The sequence below is a fragment of the Salmo salar genome, chromosome ssa10 (assembly GCF_905237065.1).
Source record: "Salmo salar chromosome ssa10, Ssal_v3.1, whole genome shotgun sequence".
Classification (NCBI taxonomy): domain Eukaryota; kingdom Metazoa; phylum Chordata; class Actinopteri; order Salmoniformes; family Salmonidae; genus Salmo; species Salmo salar.
The window spans coordinates 94,474,082-94,496,668 of record NC_059451.1 but is presented as its reverse complement, the minus strand read 5'-3'; the positions used below and the strand labels follow the sequence as shown (position 1 = coordinate 94,496,668).

Genomic DNA, 22,587 nt, shown 5'->3' with positions numbered 1-22,587 from the left:
ACACACAAGTAATATGTAAGAGATACAGGTAACAAGACTGGTGTCAATTTACACCTCTTACCCATTCTTTATTCTCCCTCCTCCCAGGAATACAGCAGGCTATAAGGAGCTGCTGGGTCCAGTGGAACTCCACAGCACAGAGAGATGACACCGCTGACTCACTCAGGCTAGCCTCCAACACTAATATACTATCACTACCCATATAGCGATGCCATTACTACACATCTATGTCACTAGAATTCTGATCGGTAAGTCCTGCTCTGGCTGTTCCCCCTCAATCTGTAAATTGCTATACTACTACCCACCCCGTTCACTTGCCTGGCTGCAGTTCAGTAATTATTTTAGTGTATGCATAAGATTCAGCTTTTCTTTAATTAAATACAGTGGACTTCAAAGAGCTATACTTTTTTTTTTTATTAAACTGTCTGTCATTGGCTTAAATACTGTAGCATGCTGGTAAGTGGATGAACAGATGCAGAGAGCTGATGGTGACAGAGTTTATTATACAGTTCAATTGTCATCCTGACAAACATGAGCATCAACAATAATATCACTTACTAAATAAAGCCTGTCTGTTGGTCTGTAGCGTGTTCCTCCAGTGGCCTATTTCATATTTACAGTCACATGACTACATCTCTACAGTCTAAAGTAGCCTCCTATCATCTCCATCTGCACTGATCTCACAGAACTGGACAGGAGAAAGGAAATAAGCCAGACTATAGCTAAATGTTTTGAAACTGGAAATGAAAGTGTTTTTTAGGTTGTGATCAAAACATTTTCTAATTTGTGCCAACTTAACATGACCCTGCTGTTTTGTCCCATTAGTGCAGATGAAGGACAGGAATTTGGATAGGAAGGGAGGAGGCAGCTGAAGAGTACTGAGATGCAACCGTGCACAGGGGATGGGGTTGTGGCTGGTATTTACAGAGCTAAGGGAATGGAAGTTGGAGATGGCATGTGACAGTTCTACTGGCATGGAGAGTTGTATATAATACAGGGGTTTGGGGTTGAGGGTTAAAAAGGTGACATGGTCAAGGTGGGAGAAGTTCAACAAATTCAGATGTTTTTATCTTTAATTGAGCATAAACATGAGGTCATCACTCACACTGCCACTACACACAGAATACATACTGCTATGAGTAGAGACGCCAGCAGCTCACACACACACACACACACAGAGAGAGAGCCTTGCCTGAGTTTAGAAAGAGGAATAGAGTATGCTACTCAGACAAAAGCTCTGTGGTCACACGCACAGATGCGCAGAAGCACACAATCCTCACACAGAAGAGAAACATTTTTTTCTGACTGAAAGGTAAATAAGCCTAAAGACTCAAGCTATGTGATTGGTGGAGATAAATCTGAGCCAGGAAGTCCCCAAGTAACTCAGTGATGAGAGGAGTTTGAGCTTACAGAAAGTGATGCAATCACTTCCTGTGTGGCTCAGCAGGCTGCCGTGTAGGCCATGGGCTATGGTAGGCCTGTGTTAAATGTCTTTTCAGCATGCGCTGATGTGACTAAGACTAGACTACGACACTGAAGCCTTTTAGAAGATAAATGAATGTATTTTTCCAGACAATATTTTCATTTTATACACAAGGTTCGCAAATGACGTTTCCAAAGACAGCTGTAGAGCCTAAAATCCTAGGATGTCAAATGGCCACCACACATCCAGCACAGCCTGCTGACCACACCCACACACTCTGATTGTGGAATGAAGAGGATGGAGGGTCCTGATGGGACCTGGGGCAGGGTGCAGTAGGGAGGTGCCCTTCCCTCACAACAGATGGGCACATAGACTGGAGAGAGAGGGTTGACGGGGTGTGTGTGTGTATTCAGTCTACTGGTGGGCACACTGTACCCCTGGACCATGCGGCCCCCCCTCCTCATCAGAGCTATCGTTGTAGGCCTCCCTCCTGGCCCCCGCTGACCCCTGACCTCTGACCTCACAGTCCTGGAGGTCAACCTCCTCTGCCTCTGACGAGATGACTGGTCCATCTGCACGCGCAGGCAGCAGGTCCTCCAACTCCTAAACACACACAGGTTAAACACACATTCTGTAAATTACGTACACAAAGTAAAGGTTAAGACAATGTGTGATGCACCAGACACCTTAGGAGGGCTAATTGGTTCTCAGAGGTACTCACGGTGAGTTTCTCAGGGCTGATCCAGTTGTTGTCAGGGAACTGGACATCAAACTTGATGAACAGATCTCCCTTCTCAAATGGGTTCCTGTACTGAGGCATACCCTCTCCCTTCACCACCCGGATACAACCTGACACACACACACACACACACACACACACACACACACACACACACACACACACACACACACACACACACACACACACGATACAGGGCAAGCAAAATAGATAAAGTTAAAGAGCGACTGCCCCTAAAAAGCAACTTCTCGTTTTGAAAACATCCTATTTGGCATCGATAGGAGTCAGAATTATCATGTCAAAATGTACTACAAAGTAGAAGTATGATCATAAAGTCATTCTCCAAAAAAAAATGGTACGTCACGGAATGAAGGGTACCATAAGTGTTCCTTTGGTTGGGTTTATTTAAATCCTGCCCACAGCTGGCAGCAGACAAGTAATCATGAATTCGGACCGCAACTGCATGCGACCCGATTGTAATGACCATGGTCAATTTGTATTTGACATCCCTATGGGGCAAGTTAGGGACCATAAGTAAATTACAGTGTACATGCGACAATATTTTAAAATGTCAATAGCTCCCAATTTCAATTATTTAAACACCTCAAAACCATATATAAATTGCAGAAATACCGAAAGCATTTAAAAAGATGTGCAACATGACAATATTGTCCCATTTTGCTATTTATTGACGGTCACTAACTAGCCCCAGAGTTAGGCTACCCAATGTCAAACCAACTTTGCCACGGTCACACACCAGCCAGCTGAAGCTAATTGGCGAAAGAACTTGGCTAGCACTAGCAAGCCTAAGCGACTTCAAGACACAAGACCTGGTTAGACTGTTCAAGTTATAAGCGTGAGTGAATACTGTGTGCTGTACAAACGCTTGCCACATCCGAAGACACACAGACACACCCACATTAAACCACCCCCCAAAACAACTCTCGTTTGACTTCAGTCATGGCTGCTGCATTTCTTAATGGCCAAGCCAAAAAACTAGGCCAAATCAGGAAGTTCAGGCCCCCTTTAAACTTGAAGCGGTGTGTGTGAGTTGTGGACTGGTGTGTGTTTACCTGGGTCTATGACCTTGCCAGGGGGATATTTGACGGCGAGCTGGCGTCCATCAAGGTGTGTGACCGCCAACTGAAAGCCACACAGAGCTTCCACCAGGCCGATACGCTGGGTCATGTGGAGGTCATGGCCATCACGACGGAACTCCTGCAGAACAATATCAATAATTAACATTTTATCAGTACTTTGACCAAACCTCTCTGGCTGAAGTCGGCGAGAGCGTTTCAGGATTGTCTCAAACTCAGGAGATGGGAATTGAGGGCCACCTTCAGAGAGGAAGCTAAAACATTTTGTCACTGGCCGGCTACCACCCAGACTCTATCCTCCACCTTAGACTGCTGCCCTATGTACATAGTCATTGATTCTCTGGCAGTAAGCATGCCAATTGCACAGTCCCTCAACTTGAGACATCTGTGACATTGCGTTGGGTGATAACACTGCACATTTTAGAGTATTGTTCCCAGCACAAAGTGCACAGGTGTTACGACCATGCTGTTTAATCAGCTTCTTGATGTGCCACACCTGTCAGGTCGATAGACTAAGGAGAAATGCTCACTAACAGGGACGTAAACACATTTTGGCACCACATTTGAGAGAAATAATATTTTGTGCATATGGACAATTTATGGGATCTTTTATTTCAGCTCATGAAACCAACCTTTTACATGGTGCATTTATATTTTTGTACACACACACAAGTCAAAAGTTTGGGCACACCTACTCATTCAAAGGTTTTTCTTTATTTTTACTTTTCCACATTGTGGAATAATAGTGAACACAAACTATGAAATAACACATATGGAACATTGTGGTAACACAAAAATTGTTAAACAAAATCAAAATATATTTTATATTTGAGATTCTTCAAAGTAGCCATCTTTTGCCTTGATGACAGCTTAGCACACTCTTGGCATTCTCTCAACCAGCATCAAGAGTTAGTCACCTGGAATGCATGTCAATTATCAGGTGTGCCTTGTTAAAAGTTAATGTGGAATTTCTTTCCTTCTTAATGCGTTTGAGACAGTTGTGTCGTGACGAGGTAGGGTTGGTATACAGAAGATAGCCCTATTTGGTAAAATACCAAGTCCATATTATGGCAAGAACAGTTCAAATAAGCAAAGAGAAACAACAGTCCATCATTAATTTAAGACATGAAGGTCAGTCAATACGGAAAATTAAGAACTTTGAAAGTTTCTTCAAGTGCAGTCGCAAAAACCATCAAGCGCTATGATGAAACTGGCTCTCTCTCATGAGGATCACAGCAGTTACCTCTGCTGCAGAGGATAAGTTCATTAGAATTACCAGCCTCAGAAATTGGAGCCCAAATAAATGTTTCAGAGTTTAAGTAACAGACATCAACTGTTCAGAGGAGACTGTGTGAGACTTGCTTGGGTCAAGAAACACAAGCAATGGACATTAGATTGGTGGAAATCTGTCCTTTGGTCTGATGTGCCCAAATTAGAGATTTTTGGAGCCAACCGCCATGTCTTTGTGAGATGCAGAGTAGGTGAACGGATGATCTCTGCATGAGTGGTTCCCACCATGAGGCATGGAGGAGGAGGTGTGGGGGTGCTTTGCTGGTGACACTGTCAGGGATTTATTTAGAATTCAAGGCACACTTAACCAGCATGGCTACAACAGCATTCTGCAGCGATATGCCATCCCATCTGGTTTTCGCTTAAATGGGACTATCATTTGTTTTCAACAGGACAATGACCCAACACACTCCAGGCTGTGTAAGAGCTATTCGACCTCAACCCAACAGATGGTTTGGGATGAGATGGACCGCAAAGTGAAGGAAAAGCAGCCAACAAGTGCTCAGCATATGTGGTTGAGATAATGCCAAGAGTGTGCAAAGCTGTCAAGGCAAAGGGTGGCTACTTTGAACAATCGCAAATATATTTTGATTTGTTTAACAGTTTTTGGGTTACTACATGATTCCATATGTGTTATTTCAGAGTTTGTCTTCACTATTAATTCAACAATGTAGAAGTGTGTGTGTCCAAATGTGACTGATACTGTAATGTAAATAAATAAATAAAATACACACACGGCCAAAGGTATGTGGACACCGCTTCAAATTCGGCTATTTCAGCCACACTCTTTACTGATCAGTGTCTAAAATCAGCTCAGTGACTCAACGTGGCACAGTCATAGGATGCCACCTTTCCAACAAGTCAGATCACCATGCGCATTGACAAGCTCCGGCTGGAGTGGTGTAAAGTTTGCCACAATTGGAGTATTGGAAACGCGTTCTCTGGAGTGATGAATCACGCTTCACCATCTGGCAAAACTGGGTTTGGCGGATACCAGGAGAACGCTACCTGCCCGAATGCATAGTGCCAACTGTAAAGTTTGTTGTAGGATGAATAATGGTCTGGGCCTGTTTTACATTCTTCAGGCTAGGCCCCGTAGTTCCAGTGAAGGGAAATCTTAACGCTCCAACATACAATGACAACTTTGTAGCAACAGTTTGGAGAAGGCCCTTTCCTGTTTCAGCATGACAATGCCCCCGTGCACAAAGCGTTGTCCATACAGAAATGGTTTGCCGAGATCGGTGTGGAAGAACTTGACTGGCCTGCAGAGCCCTGACCTCAACCCTATCAAACTCCTTTGGGATGAATTAGAATGCCAGGACTAATCGCCCAACATCAGTGCCCGACCTCACTAATGCACTTGTGGCTGAATGGAACCAAGTCTCCGCAGCAACTTTCCAACATATCGTGGAAAGCCTTCCCAGAAGAGTTGAGGCTGTTATAGCAGCAAAGGGGGGTCCAATTCTATATTAACGCCCATGATTTTTGAATTATGTGTACATGTATGTATCTATACACACACACCAAAAAAAGAAACTTCCCTTTTTCAGGACCCTGTCTTTCAAAGATCATTTGTAAAAATCAAAATAACTTCACAGATTTTCACTGTAAAGGGTTTAAACACTGTTTCCCATACTTGTTCAATGAACCATAAACAATTAATGAACATGCAGCTGTGGAACGGTCGTTAAGACACTAACAGCTTATAGACGGTAGGCAATTAAGGTCACAGTTATGAAAACTTAGGATACTAAAGAGGCCTTTCTACAGACTCTGAAAAACACCAAAAGAAAGTTGCCCAGGGTCCCTGCTCATCTGCGTGAACGTGCCTTAGGTATGCTGCAAGGAGGCATGAGAACTGCTGATGTAGCCAGGGCAATAAATTGCAATGTCCGTACTGTGAGACGCCTAAGACAGCGCTATAGGGCGACAGGACGGACAGCTGATCGTCCTCGCAGTGGCAGACCACGTGTAACAACACCTGCACAGGATCGGGTACATACGAACATCACACCTGCGGGACAGGATGGCAACAACAACTGCCCTAGTTACACAAGGAACACACAATCCCTCCATCAGTGCTCAGACTGTCCGCAATAGGCTGAGAGAAGCTCGACTGAGGGCTTGTAGGCCTGTTGTAAGGCAGGTCCTCACCAGACATCACCGGCAACAACGCTTGCCTATGGCCACAAACCCACCGTCACTGGACCAGACAGGACTGGCAAAAGTGCTCTTCACTGACGAAGTCGCGGTTTTGTCTCACCAGGGGTGATGGTCAGATTCGCGTTTATCATCAAAGGAATGAGCATTACCCCCGAGGCATGTACTCTGGAGCGGGATCGAGGTGGACGCTCTGTCATGGTCTGGGGTGGTGTGTCACAGCATCATCGGACTGAGCTTGTTGTCATTGCAGGCAATCTCAACACTGTGCATTACAGGGAAGACAACCTCCTCCCTCATGTGGTACCCTTCCTGCAGGCTCATCCCGACATGACCCTCCAGCATGACAATGCCACCAGCCATACTGTTCGTTCTGTGCAAGACTTCCTGCAAGACAGGAATGTCAGTGTTCTGCCATGGCCAGCGAAGAGCCCGGATCTCAATCCCATTGAGCACATCTGGGACCTGTTGGATCGGAGGGGGAGGGCTAGGGCCATTCCCCCCCCAGAAATGTCCAGGAACTTGCAGGTGCCTTGGTGGAAGTGGGGTAACATCTCACAGCAATAACTGGCAAATCTGGTGCAGCTGGTGGCCACACCAGATACTGACTGTTACTTTTGATTTTGACCCCCCCTTTGTTCAGGGACACATTATTCCATTTCTGTTAGTCATAGATCTGTGGATCTTGTTCAGTTTTATGTCTCAGTTGTTGAATCTTGTTATGTTCATACAAATATTTACACATGTTAAGTTTGCTGAAAATAAATACAGTTGACAGTGAGAGGATGTTTATTTTTTGCTGAGATATAGATATATATATAATTTTTTGGGACTATGACATTTCTTGAACTGATGTTTCTTTATTTTGGGGATGTGTGTATTGTTTTGTATTGTTACTGCACTGTTGGAACTAGAAACAAGCATTTAGCTGAAACTGCAATATCTGCTACATGTGTTTGCAACCAACAAAATTAGATTGAGAATTGCTGAACACTTCACTCCGAGTGGTTTCCTGAGCAGTTTATTTAACCTCTTACATCTAGACGTTCCGCTAGCGGAACACCTGCTCCAATATCCAATGATAGGCGTGGCGCGAATTACAAATTCCTCAAAAATACAAAAACTTCCATTTTTCAAACATATGACTATTTCACAGCATTTTAAAGACAAGACTCTCCTTTATCTAACCACACTGTCCGATTTCAAAAAGGCTTTACAGCGAAAGCAAAACATTAGATTATGTCAGCAGAGTACCAAGCCAGAAATAATCAGACACCCATTTTTCAAGCTAGCATATAATGTCACAAAAACCCAGAAGACAGCTAAATGCAGCACTAACCTTTGATGATCTTCATCAGATGACAACCCTAGGACATTATGTTATACAATACATGCATGTTTTGTTCAATCAAGTTCATATTTGTATCAAAAAACAGCTTTTTACATTAGCATGTGACGTTCAGAACTAGCATAGCCCCCGCAAACTTCCGGAGGAATTTGCTAATAATTTACTAAATTACTCACGATAAACGTTCACAAAAAGCATAACAATTATTTTAAGAATTATAGATACAGAACTCCTCTATGCACTCGATATGTCCGATTTTAAAATAGCTTTTTGGTGAAAGCACATTTTGCAATATTCTAAGTACATAGCCCAGGCATCACGGGCTAGCTATTTAGACACCAGGCAGGTTTAGCCTTCACCAAAATCAGATTTACTATTATAAAAGTTTGATTACCTTTTGTTGTCTTCGTCAGAATGCACTCCCAGGACTGCTACTTCAATAACAAATGTTGGTTTGGTCCAAAATAATCCATCGTTATATCCAAATTGCGGCGTTTTTGTTCGATGCGTTCCAGACACTATCTGAAAGGGTAAATAAGGGTCGTGCGCATGGCGCAATTCGTGACAAAAAAATCTAAATATTCCATTACCGTACTTCGAAGCATGTCAACCGCTGTTTAAAATCAATTTTTATGCCATTTTTCTCGTAAAAAGCGATAATATTCCGACCGGGAATGTCCATTTAGCTAAACAGAGGAAAGTAAACAAAGCTTTCGGGTCGACGCGGGCACGAGCCTGAGTCTCACAGTACTGTAACCAGCCACTACCCAAATGCGCTACTTTGTTTCAGCCAGAGCCTGCAAAGCAACGATTCAGCTTTTTACCGCCTTCTGAGACCCTATGGCAGCCGTAGGAAGTGTCACGGGACAGCTAAGACCCTCACTCTTCAATAAACAGAGACAAGAAGAACGACACCTTGTCAGACAGGCCACTTCCTGAATGAAACCTTCTCAGATTTTGGCCTGCCATATGAGTTCTGTTATACTCACAGACACCATTCAAACAGTTTTAGAAACTTTAGGGTGTTTTCTATCCATATGTAATAAGTATATGCATATTCTAGTTACTGGGTAGGAGTGGTAACCAGATTAAATCGGGTACGTTTTTATCCAGCCGTGAAAATACTGCCCCCTAGCCATAACAGGTTTAAAGTCTGAGTACTCTCTGCTACAGTGTGTGTGCATTTTACCTCATGCTCCTTCTCCTGTAGGACCAGTAAGATGTCTCCAGGCTCAGTGCCTGGGGCTTGGTCAGCCTCTCCAGTGAAGCTTATTTTCTGGCCATGCCTCATGCCTTTATCAACATGGACCTCCAACAGCTTGGTCTCCTTGTTCACCTTACGACCCTCACACTTCTTACAGCGGTCCTTCTCACTGATCACCTCCCCTATACAAAACACAAACAGATTAGTTTCCTAACAAAAATGTTACTTTTTATAGTGTATTCATTATTGCAGACCACGTGTGTGTGGTCCTACCCTCTCCGTTGCAGTCTGTGCAGACTGACTGCATCTGTTGGACCATGCCAGGAGCCAGCTGTCTGATCATGATCCTCATGCCTCTCCCTCTGCAGGCCACGCACTTCTGCACCGCCCCCGCCTTACCCCCGGCACTGGAGTCGGACCAGAGCGAGGAGAGTCAAGTATCCCATTAAACTAATAAATAAATAATATATATATATATATATATATATATCAATCACACCTACATTCATTTTTGGACTTGTACCCATTGATTCTAAAATAATATAACTTATAAATGAACTTAGTTCAATTGTCGTATCCCATCACAACCCAAAATATAACCTTGTTTTACAAACAAAGTAAACAAACAAACGGTATACAGCTTCAAAATATGGTAAAAACTATACATTTTTATTTCATGAATGTTAAGTCCTGCATCCATAGCTCTGTCCACTAAGGATATTTATACAGAACAAAAATAAAAAACGCAACGTGTTGGTCCCATGTTTAAAAACTTTTCCATATGCACAAAAAGCTTACTTCTCTCAAATTTTGTGAAGAAATGTGTTTACATCCTTGTTAGCGAGCATTTCTCCATTTCCAAGATAATCCATCCACCTGACAGGTGTGGCATATCAAGAAGCTGATTAAACAGCATGATCATTACACAGGTGCACCTCATGCTAGGGACAATAAAAGGCCACTAAAAATGTGCATTTTTGTCACAACACAATGCCACAGATGTCTCAAGTTGATGGAGCTTGCAATTGGCATGCTACTGCAGGAATGTCCACCAGAGCTGTTGCCAGATACATGAACATTAAATTATCTACCATAAGCTGCCAACGTTGTTTTAGATCATTTGACAGTACGTCCAACCGGCCTCACAACCACGCCAGCCCAGGACTTCCACAACCGGCTTCTTCACCTGCGGGATTGTCTGAGACCAGCCAACCAGACATCTGGTGAAACTGGGTTTGAACAACCAAAGGATTTCTGCACAAATTGTCAGAAACCGTCTCAAGTAAGCGCATCTGCATGCCCGTCGTCCTCACCAGGGTCTTGACCTGATTGCAGTTCGGTGTCGTAACCAACATCTATGGGTAAATGCTCACCTTCGATGGCCACTGGAGAAGTGTGCTCTTCACAGATCAAGCCCGGTTTCAACTGGTACCATGCAAATGGCACACAGCATGTACGATGTCATGTGAGCGAGCGTTTTGCTGATGTCAGCGTTGTGAACAGAGTGCCTCATGGTGACGGTGGGTTTATGGTATGGGCAAGCATAAGCTACGGACAACAAACACAATTGCCTTTTTTATTGATGACATTTTCAATGCACAGAGATATCGTGACAAAATCCTAAGGCCCATTGTCATGCCATTCACCCGCCACCATCACCATCACCTCATGCAGACTTGTTTACGCTGCTGTGCGTTTTTGTTGCCGATCTTACTTTGATACCTGACGGTTTTTTACTTTTTCATTACCGTATATTTTTACTTTTTCCCTCACTCAACTTTTTTCATTCAACTTTTTCACCCCGGAGGTTTTATCTGGTCATGGTTCGTCAGGACTTCAAACAGCCGAAGCTAAGTAACATTAATATGATGCCTTCTAATTGCAGTCGTTGTACTTATAATATACAGGAGAACGATCGCCTTACGGCAAGGATAGCTGTGCTGCAAGCCCAGCTTCAGACGCGATCGTTAGGCAAGGGTAATTTCAGTGTAGGAAAGGATGAAACAGCGTCTGTGCCACCAGTAAGTACAGATAGTATAAACCCCCTCGCACGGTCCCCGCAGCCGGACATCTTTCTCATGGCTTCTGGAGGGAAACGCTGTAGGAATGCTCAACCGGTGTCGCTTATTCAGCCGACAGAAACTTTCAACCGGTTCTCCCCATTAAGCGAGTCGGAGTCGGAGGCCGAGACTTCTCTGGTCTCTACTCCTCCCGTTGTGGGGTCTGAGACGCCAACGGCTCCCACCATTAGCTCTGACAAATTGAAAACCCTAGTCATTGGCGACTCCATTACCCGCAGTATTAGACTTAAAACTAATCATCCAGCGATCATACACTGTTTACCAGGGGGCAGGGCTACCGACGTTAAGGCTAATCTAAAGACGGTGCTGGCTAAAGCTAAAACTGGCGAGTGTAGAGAGTATAGAGATATTGTTATCCACGTCGGCACCAACGATGTTAGGATGAAACAGTCAGAGGTCACCAAGCGCAACATAGCTTCAGCGTGTAAATCAGCTAGAAAGATGTGTCGGCATCGATTAATTGTCTCTGGCCCCCTCCCAGTTAGGGGGAGTGATGAGCTCTACAGCAGAGTCTCACAACTCAATCGCTGTTTGAAAACTGTTTTCTGCCCCTCCCAAAAGATAGAATTTGTAGATAATTGGCCCTCTTTCTGGGACTCACCCACAAACAGGACCAAGCCTGGCCTGTTGAGGAGTGACGGACTCCATCCTAGCTGGAGGGGTGCTCTCATCTTATCTACGAACATAGACAGGGCTCTAACTCCTCTAGCTCCACAATGAAATAGGGTGCAGGCCAGGCAGCAGGCTGTTAGCCAGCCTGCCAGCTTAGTGGAGTCTGCCACTAGCACAGTCAGTGTAGTCAGCTCAGCTATCCCCATTGAGACCGTGTCTGTGCCTCGATCTAGGTTGGGCAAAATTAAAAATGGTGGTGTTCGCTTTAGCAATCTCACTAGTATAAAGACCTCCTCCATTCCTGCCATTATTGAAAGAGATTGTGATACCTCACATCTCAAAATTGGGTTACTTAATGTTAGATCCCTCACTTCCAAGGCAGTTATAGTCAATGAACTAATCACTGATAATAATCTTGATGTGATTGGCCTGACTGAAACATGGCTTAAGCCTGATGAATTTACTGTGTTAAATGAGGCCTCACCCCCTGGTTACATTAGTGACCATACCCCCCGTGCATCCGACAAAGGCGGAGGTGTTGCTAACATTTACGATAGCAAATTTCAATTTACAAAAAAAAGAAAAAACAACAAAGACGTTTTCGTCTTTTGAGCTTCTAGTCATGAAATCTATGCAGCCTACTCACTCACTTTTTATAGCTACTGTTTATAGGCCTCCTGGGCCATATGCAGTGTTCCTCACTGAGTTCCCTGAATTCCTATCGGATCTTGTAGTCATAGCAGATAATATTCTAATTTTTGGTGACTTTAACATTCACATGGAAAAGTCCACAGACCCACTCCAAAAGGCTTTCAGAGCCATCATCGACTCAGTGGGTTTTGTCCAACATGTCTCTGGACCTACTCACTGCCACAGTCATACTCTGGACATAGTTTTGTCAAATGGAATAAATGTTGTGGATCTAAATGTTTTTCCTCATAATCCTGGACTATCGGACCACCATTTTATTACGTTTGCAATTGCAACAAATAATCTGCTCAGACCCCAACCAAGGAGCATTAAAAGTCGTGCTATAAATTCTCAGACAACCCAAAGATTCCTTGATGCCCTTCCAGACTGCCTCTGCCTACCCAAGGACGTCAGAGGACAAAAATCAGTTAACCACCTAACCGAGGAACTCAATTTAACCTTGCGCAATACCCTAGATGCAGTTGCACCCCTAAAAACATCTGTCATAAGAAACTAGCTCCCTGGTATACAGAAAATACACGAGCTCTGAAGCAAGCTTCCAGAAAATTGGAACGGAAATGGCGCCACACCAAACTGGAAGTCTTCCGACTAGCTTGGAAAGACAGTACCGTGCAGTATCGAAGAGCCCTTACTGCTGCTCGATCATCCTATTTTTCCAACTTAATTGAGGAAAATAAGAACAATCCGAAATTTCTTTTTGATACTGTCGCAAAGCTAACTAAAAAGCAGCCTTCGCAAATGGAGGATGGCTTTCACTTCAGCAGTAATACATTTATGAACTTCTTTGAGGAAAAGATCATGATCATTAGAAAGCAAATTACAGACTCCTCTTTAAATCTGGGTATTCCTCCAAAGCTCCATTGTCCTGAGTCTGCACAACTCTGCCAGGACCTAGGATCAAGGGGAGATACTAAAGTGTTTTAGTACTATATCTCTTGACGCAATGATGAAAATAATCATGGCCTCCAAACCCTCAAGCTGCATACTGGACCCTATTCCAACTAAACTACTGAAAGAGCTGCTTCCTGTGCTTGGCCCTCCTATGTTGAACATAATAAACGGCTCTCTAGCCACCGGATGTGTACCAAGCTCACTAAAAGTGGCAGTAATAAAGCCTCTCTTGAAAAAGCCGAATCTTGATCCAGAAATTATAAAAAACTATCGGCCTATATCGAATCTTCCATTCCTCTCAAAAATTTTAGAAAAAGCTGTTGCACAGCAACTCACTGCCTTCCTGAAGACAAACAATGTATACGAAACGCTTCAGTCTGGTTTTAGACCCCATCATAGCACTGAGACTGCACTTGTGAAGGTGGTAAATGACCTTTTAATGACGTCAGACCGAGGCTCTGCATCTGTCCTCGTGCTCCTAGATCTTAGTGCCGCTTTTGATACCATCGATCACCACATTCTTTTGGAGAGATTGGAAACCCAAATTGGTCTACATGGACAAGTTCTGGCCTGGTTTAGATCTTATCTGTCGGAAAGATATCAGTTTGTCTCTGTGAATGGTTTGTCCTCTGACAAATCAATTGTAAATTTCGGTGTTCCTCAAGGTTCCGTTTTAGGACCACTATTGTTTTCACTACACATTTTACCTCTTGGGGATGTCATTCGAAAACATAATGTTAAATTTCACTGCTATGCGGACGACACACAGCTGTACATTTCAATGAAACATGGTGAAGCCCCAAAATTGCCCTCGCTAGAAGCCTGTGTTTCAGACATAAAGAAGTGGATGGCTGCAAACTTTCTACTTTTAAACTCAGACAAAACAGAGATGCTTGTTCTAGGTCCCAAGAAACAAAGAGATCTTCTGTTGAATCTGACAATTAATCTGGATGGTTGTACAGTCGTCTCAAATAAAACTGTGAAGGACCTCGGCGTTACTCTGGACCCTGATCTCTCTTTTGAAGAACATATCAAGACTGTTTCAAGGACAGCTTTTTTCCATCTACGTAACATTGCAAAAATCAGAAATTTTCTGTCCAAAAATGACGCAGAAAAATGTATCCATGCTTTTGTTACTTCTAGGCTGGACTACTGCAATGTTCTACTTTCCGGCTACCCGGATAAAGCACTAAATAAACTTCAGTTAGTGCTAAATACGGCTGCTAGAATCCTGACTAGAACCAAAAAATTTGATCATATTACTCCAGTGCTAGCCTCCCTACACTGGCTTCCTGTTAAGGCAAGGGCTGATTTCAAGGTTTTACTGCTAACCTACAAAGCATTACATGGGCTTGCTCCTACCCATCTTTCCGATTTGGTCCTGCCGTACATACCTACACGTACGCTACGGTCACAAGACGCAGGCCTCCTAATTGTCCCTAGAATTTCTACGCAAACGGCTGGAGGTAGGGCTTTCTCCTATAGAGCTCCATTCTTATGGAATGGTCTGCCTACCAATGTGAGAGACGCAGACTCAGTCTCAACCTTTAAGTCTTTACTGAAGACTTATCTCTTCAGTAGGTCCTATGATTAAGTATAGTCTGGCCCAGGAGTGTGAAGGTGAACGGAAAGGCTGGAGCAACGAACCGCCCTTGCTGTCTCTGCCTTGCCGGTTCCCCTCTTTCCACTGGGATTCTCTGCCTCTAACCCTTTTACAGGGGCTGAGTCACTGGCCTACTGGTGTTCTTCCATGCCGTCCATGGGAGGGGTGCGTCACTTGAGTGGGTTGAGTCACTGACGTGGTCTTCCTGTCTGGGTTGGCGACCCCCCCTTGGGTTGTGCCATGGCGGAGATCGTTGTGGGCTATACTCGGCCTTGTCTTAGGACGGTAAGTTGGTGGCTGGAGACATCCCTCTAGTGGTGTGGGGGCTGTGCTTTGGCAAAGTGGGTGGGGTTATATCCTGCCTGTTTGGCCCTGTCCGGGGGTATCATCGGATGGGGCCACAGTGTCTTCTGATCCCTCCTGTCTCAGCCTCCAGTATTTATGCTGCAGTAGTTTATGTGTCGGGGGGCTAGGGTCAGTCTGTTACATCTGGAGTATTTCTCTTGTCTTATCCGGTGTCCTGTGTGTATTTAAATATGCTCTCTCTAATTCTCTCTTTCTGTCTTTCTCTCGGAGGACCTGAGCCCTAGGACCATGCCTCAGGACTACCTGGTATGATGACTCCTTGCTGTCCCCAGTCCACCTGGCCGTGCTGCTGCTCCAGTTTCAACTGTTCTGCCTGCGGCTATGGAACCCTGACCTGTTCACCGGACGTGCTTGTTGCACCCTCGACAACTACTATGATGATTATTATTTGACCATGCTGGTCATTTATGAACATTTTAACATTTTGACCATGTTCTGTTAGAATATCCACCCTGCACAGCCAGAAGAGGACTGGCCACCCCTCATAGCCTGGTTCCTCTCTAGGTTTCTTCCTAGGTTTTTGGCCTTTCTAGGGAGTTTTTCCTAGGGAGTTTTTCCTAGCCACCTTCTTTCACATGCTTTGCTTGCTGTTTGGGGTTTTAGGCTGGGTTTCTGTACAGCACTTTGAGAATATCAGCTGATGTACGAAGGGCTATATAAATAAATTTGATTTGATTTGATTTGATTCAGCATGATAATGCACAGCCCCATGTCGCAAGTATCTGCACACAATTTCTGGAAGCTGGAAACGTCCCAGTTCTTCCATGGCCTGCATACACACCCACTGAGCATGTTTGGGATGCTCTAGATCGACGTGTATGACAGCGTGTCCAGTTCCCGACAATATCCATCAAATCCACACAACCATTGAAGAGGAGTGGGACAACATTCCACAGGCCACAATCAACAGCCTGATCAACTCTATGCGACGGGGATGTGTCGCGCTGCATGAGGCAAATGGTGGTCACACCAGATACGGACTGGTTTTCTGATCCACGCCCATACCAACCCACTTGGTATCTGACCAACAGATACATATCTGTCAGAGTATGTGAGCGGAATTGAAAATGGAAATCCCTCTCATGGAGCACTTCACTGCTACAGCGCACCACGTCCTTTCCAACCACTGACAAAAACCGCTCCGAGCTCAAAGAAGAAAAAAAATTGCAGCTCCAAATTCAATCCCTTCATTAAAATCACAATTTATCCAACACCCATCTATTTTTGTGACTACCTGGACCTTTCATTTATTTTTTAAGTATTGAAACAAAACCATATGATTCGAATTAAAAGTATTTTAATAAAATGGAAAGGTGAATGTAAGAAGTGCTCAGAACTTCAAATAGGCTACATGTCATATTAAAACAATCTAAATAGGTCAGGAGCCAGACAGGTAGCCTAAGAAGGAACACAAATGAATTATTTAGGCTATAGCCTACAAAGAAATACATTGTGATGAATTGTGTACAGATGAAGCAGATGCTAAGCTACATGACTGTTTTGCTAGCACAGACTGGAATATGTTCCGGGATCCCTCCGATGGCATTGAGGAGTACACCACATCAGTCATTGGCTTCATCAATAAGTGCATCAATGACGTCGTCCTGTGCGTACATAACCCAACCAGAAGCCCCAACCAGAAGCCATGGATTATAGGCAACATCCGCACTGAGCTAAAGGGTAGAGCTGCCGCTTTCAAGGAGCGGGACACTAACCCAGAAGCTAATAAGAAATCCCACTATGCCCTCCAACGAACCATCAAACAGGCAAAGCCTCAATACAGGACTAAGATCGGATCGTACTACACCGGCTATGACGCTCGTCGGATATGGCAGGGCTTGCAAACCATTACAGACTACAAAGGGAAGCACAGCCGAGAGCTGCCAAGTAACACGAGCCTACCAGATGAGCTAAACTACTTCTATGCTCGCTTCGAGGCAAATAACACTGAAACATGCATTAGAGCGCCAGCTGTTCCGGAGGACTGTGTGATCATGCTCTCTGATGTGAGTAAGACCTTTAAACAGGTCAACATATACAAGGCTGCAGGGCCAGACGGATTACCAGGACGTGTACTGCGAGCATGCTCTGGCCAACTGCAAAGTGTGTTCACTGACATTTTCAACCTATCCCTGACTGAGTCTGTAATACCAACATGTTACAAGCAGACCACCATAGTCCCTGTGCCCAAGAACATGAAGGTAACCTGCCTAAATGACTACCAACCCATAGCACTCACATTTGTAGCCATGAAGTGCTTTGAAAGGCTGGTCATGGCTCACAACACCATTATCCCAGAAACCCTAGACACACTCCAATTTGCATACCGCCCAAACAGATCCACAGATGAAACAATCTCTATTGCACTCCACACTGCCCTTTCCCACCTGGACAAAAGGAACACCTACTTGAGAATGCTATTCATTGACTATAGCTCAGCGTTCAAAACCATAGTACCCTCAAAGCTCATTACTAAGCTAAGGACCCTGGGAATAAACACCTCCCTCTGCAACTGGATCCTGGACTTCCTGACAGGCCGCTCCCAGGTGGTAAGGGTAGGTAACAACACATCCACCACGCTGATCCTCAACACAGGGGCCCCTCAGGGGTGCGTGCTCAGTCCCTTCCTGTACTCCCTGTTCACTCATGACTGCACAGCCAAGCACGACTCCAACACCATCATTAAGTTTGCCGATGACAACGAGACAGCCTATAGGGAGGAGGTCAGAGACCTGGCAGTATGGTGCCAGGACAACAACCTCTCACTCAATGTGATGATTGTGGACTACAGGAAAAGGAGGACCGAGCACACCCCTATTCTCATCGATGGGACTGTAGCGGAGCAAGCTGAGAGCTTCAAGTTCCTTGGTGTCCACATCACCAACAAACTAACATGGTCCAAGCACACAAAACAGTCATGAGGGGGGCACAACAAAACCTATCCTCCCCTCAGGAGACCACATTTTTTTTGGCATGGGTCCTCAGATCCTTAAAAGGTTCTACAGCTGCACCATCGAGAGCATCCTGACTGGTTGCATCACTGCCTGTTATGGCAACTGCTCGGCCTCCGACCGCAAAGGCACTACAAAGGGTAGTGCGTACGGCCCAGTACATCACTGGGGCCAAGCTTCCTGCCATCCAGGACCTCTATACCAGGCGGTGTCAGAGGAAGGCCCTAAACATTGTCGTGGACTCCAGCCACCCTAGTCATAGACTGTTCTCTCTGCTATTGCACGGCAAGCAGTACCGGAGCGCCAAGTCTAGGTCCAAGAGGCTTCTAAACAGCTTCTACCCCCAAGCCATAAGACTCCTGAACATCTAATCAAATGGCTACTCAGACTGGGGCGAAGGTTCACCTTCCAACAGGACAACAACCCTAAGGACACGGCCAAGACAACGCAGGTGTGGCTTCGGGACAAGCGTCTGAATGTCCTTGAGTGGTCCAGCCAGAGGCCGGACATCTCTGGCGAGACCTGAAAAAAAGGTGACCAGCGATGCTCCCCACCCAACCTGACAGAGCTTGAGAAGATCTGCAGAGAAGAATGGGAGAAACTCCCCAAATACAGGTGTGCCAAGCTTGTAACGTCATACCCAAGAAGGCTTGAGGCTGTAATCATTGCCAAAGTGCTTCAGCAAAGTACTGAGTAAAGAGTTGAATACTTCATGTAAATGTGATAATTCCGTTTATTTTTAATATTTGCCAACATTTCTAAAAACCAGTTTTTGCTTCATTATGGGGTAGTGTGTGTAGATTGTGGGGGTGGGGGGGAACTAGAATCAATTTTAGAATAAGGCTGTAACATAACAAAGTGGATAAAGTCAAGGGGTCTGAATACTTTCCGAATAAACTATAGGCTGTGACATAGAATTAAATACAAATTAAACAACAAATGCCTTATTAGTGCCTTTGAATTAACTTTTTAGAAACACGAGTTTGGCCAGTCTGACTTCAGGCTCATGCGATGGAGCCTAGAGAGCAGGCCAGCAGCGATGCATGTCTTTTCAGATTCCACAATGGTTCTTTAGTTGTGGACACTATATCACCGCACTCGCTCTCTTGGTCCTCATCTTTGTAAGTCACCTTAATTTTGCAAGTGTGTGTTTTTATCCGTTTCTTTATGAAAATATTTAGCGAACTCAATAACAGTAGTTAAAGAAAACGGCTATATCAGCACTTGTTGGCTGACCCTCACTACATATTCGTCGCCAAACCCACTGGCTCCAGCTCATCTATAAGTCTTTGCTAGGTAAAGCCCCACCCCATCTCAGCTCACTGGTCACCATAGCAACCCCCACCCGTAGCACGTGCTCCAGCAGGTATATTTCACTGGTCATCCCCAAAGCCAACACATCATCATCTGCACATCTATCACTCCAGTGTTAATGCTAAATTGTAATTATTTTGCCTCTATGGCCTATTTATTGCCTACCTCCCTACATTTGCACACACTGTACATTGATTTTTCTATTATGTTATTGACTGTACGTTGGTTTATGGTAACTCTGTGTTGTTTTTGTCGCACTGCTTTGCTTTATCTTGGCCAGGTCGCAGTTGTAAATGAGAACTTGTTCTCAACTGGCCTACCTGGTTAAATAAACATGAACGTTTTTTTTAAATAAAACATTCAAATAAAAACACAAGTAGACTACAAATGGATGGTGAACCAGCCATGCCCTGACCTCGTGAAGTGAGCACTACTGGAGCAAAATTGGTGCGGGCGAAAAGGTCAACGCTCCAGCTCCACTCACATACTCTATCTGTATTCCCAGACATGTAAAATCCATAGATAGGTCCTATTGAATCCATTTCAATTGACTGATTTCCTTATATGAACTCTAACTCAGTAAAATATTTGAAATTGTTGCATTTATATTTTTGTTCAGTGTATTTCAAAAAGTGTAGTAGCTCAGCAACTACCAACATTGATCTCCATGTGAATTACATTATTTTAAAGTGTGTGTGTAGACTCACCCATTGCAGGAAGCACACAGGACATTCTTGCTGAGTTGTAGTTTGGTTGTTTTACCATTGTAGAGGTCTTCCAGTGAAACTCTGTTAGACAGGTAAGCAGGGTAAGGCATAACTAAAATAATATGTCTGGATGAGGACCATAGATGTGAAGGGAGAATAACTGTCACTCACTTGAGGGGGTGCACCATGTCCTCGCCTCTCCTGCGCCCCCCGTTGCGTCCTCCCCCTCCGCGTCCCTGCCCCCCCATGAAGCCAAACAGCCCCCCTCCAAAGATGTGGGAGAAGATGTCATCCATGCCAGCCCCTCCACCACCTCCCTCCCGCAGCCCCTGCTCTCCATAGCGGTCATATAGCTCCTTCTTTTCTGGATTGGTCAGCACCTCATACGCAAAACTTATCTCCTTAAACTGGGAGAGATGGGGGGGGTCATTAGGGAGGAACCTGCCATTGTCCATCATAACTACCTCCCACAGACATTCTACTTCATCAGGTGACATTTTTGATACTGTTAACTTTAAATCCACATGAACAATCATCACGTTGTTGTCTCAGAGATCCTCTCATCTCAATAGTCTAGGTTTCCTCTCCTTCATCTGCACTGATGTTACACAGGACAGCTGATAGAGATGCAGAAGAAGATGCCGGTTGGGGCAGTGCTGCAGATGAACCAAAGGAGACCAGGAAAGAGTGTGCCTCAACAGACTAGCTGGTGCACTCTTGCTCTGGAGAGGAGGCCATTTGAGTAATACCAAAAGCGATTGATACCAGTCTCTGTTACTGCACAATACAGATAGGCCCATGTGATGGTACTACCATGACTAGTGGTCATGATGTGGCTTGATCAGTGTTATGTGTTGCTGCTGTGAATCGTTTTGTGTGTGCTATGTCATGTTGTGACTGTGTAACTGCATGTCTCTTACCTTGTCCCCGGCATCTGGGTTCTTATCTGGGTGAAACTCTTTGGCCAATTTGCGATATGCCTGAACACAAGAGAGACAGACCTACATTATCAGTCACTGTCTGGGAGTGCGTTGTTGTAGGGCCAATATTTTCTAACTGCGTAGCTTTACGCTGCTGCGGCAAGAGAAACACTTGGTGAATCAGAAAATATTCTAACGTTACCTAGCTAGCATGCTTAACATAATCATCCTCCTCATGACAATCCCTAATAAAATAGCAATCTGTAGTGTCTGTCAAAAACATGACGACAGAGTAACTAACTTTAGACCATATTAGCTAACAATAATATATATAGTTAGCTAACATTACCAGACAAATTAGATAAATCCCGAGCTCATTATGTACTAGCTGGCTATAACTAGCAAATAACATACCTAGTACCTCTATATGGTTTTACTCTGCCAGCTTTGTTTTACTCACACCAGCTAGCGCAGCATCTTACGCTAACGTTAGCTAGCTACTGCAACTAACTTCGCCCAGCAGTCTGCACTGCCTAGCAACGATCGGCCGCTGCCTGTGCTTCGTTTCTATGCGTAAGGACGGTAGGCCTAGTTTCTCATGTATACAATACATATAACCAAATTCCCAACAGGTAGTTAACTAACTAGTTAGCTGCCTTAAATCGCGCTTTTGAAATCAGAGAAAGACTTGCTTTTCATTAGATATTTGCCCAAGAATATGCACTGGCTAGCTCGCATGATTAGCTACCTAACGTTAACTAGCGATAATTTAACTAGCTAAATTAGCTTAGCATCTGAATAGTGTTGGTAAGGCCACATCAACCCTGTTTTGTGGTCATATAATTTCCTGTAGGAGCTGATTGTGTATTATTTCTTTACATAACACCAGTCACTTACCTTCTTTAGGTCGTTTTCTGAGGCGGAGGGTGAAACTCCGAGGATGTCGTATAGCTTGGTATCCACAACGTTGGCCATAATGCTAGCTAACGTTAGTCAACTACAGACAGAAATACCTTCTGCCGAGGAAAGGAAACGAGAGAAGATAAACAAGCCGGGTGGGAACGTCATAAGCAATGCGTCAATATGGGTCAGTGCTGACAGTCAGCTGATAGGCTACAGAGAGCAGCAGAGATTATGGAGGCATGAAGCTACAAATATTCATATTTATTT

The 22,587-nt window shown here is 44.4% G+C and overlaps 1 protein-coding gene across 1 annotated transcript; it reads right to left on the bottom strand.

The window, feature by feature from the left end:
• Positions 1 to 483: 483 nt before the first annotated feature.
• Positions 484 to 22,587, bottom strand: LOC106561246 (dnaJ homolog subfamily A member 2). Its single transcript, XM_014124984.2, has 9 exons — positions 22,315 to 22,587; positions 21,418 to 21,477; positions 20,669 to 20,904; positions 20,498 to 20,578; positions 9,535 to 9,668; positions 9,247 to 9,443; positions 3,236 to 3,380; positions 2,145 to 2,272; positions 484 to 2,026 (listed from the first exon to the last, which is right to left on the bottom strand). Exons 1-9 carry the CDS (start codon positions 22,390 to 22,392, stop codon positions 1,838 to 1,840), a joined length of 1,248 nt encoding a protein of 415 aa, XP_013980459.1. The 5' UTR covers positions 22,393 to 22,587; the 3' UTR covers positions 484 to 1,837.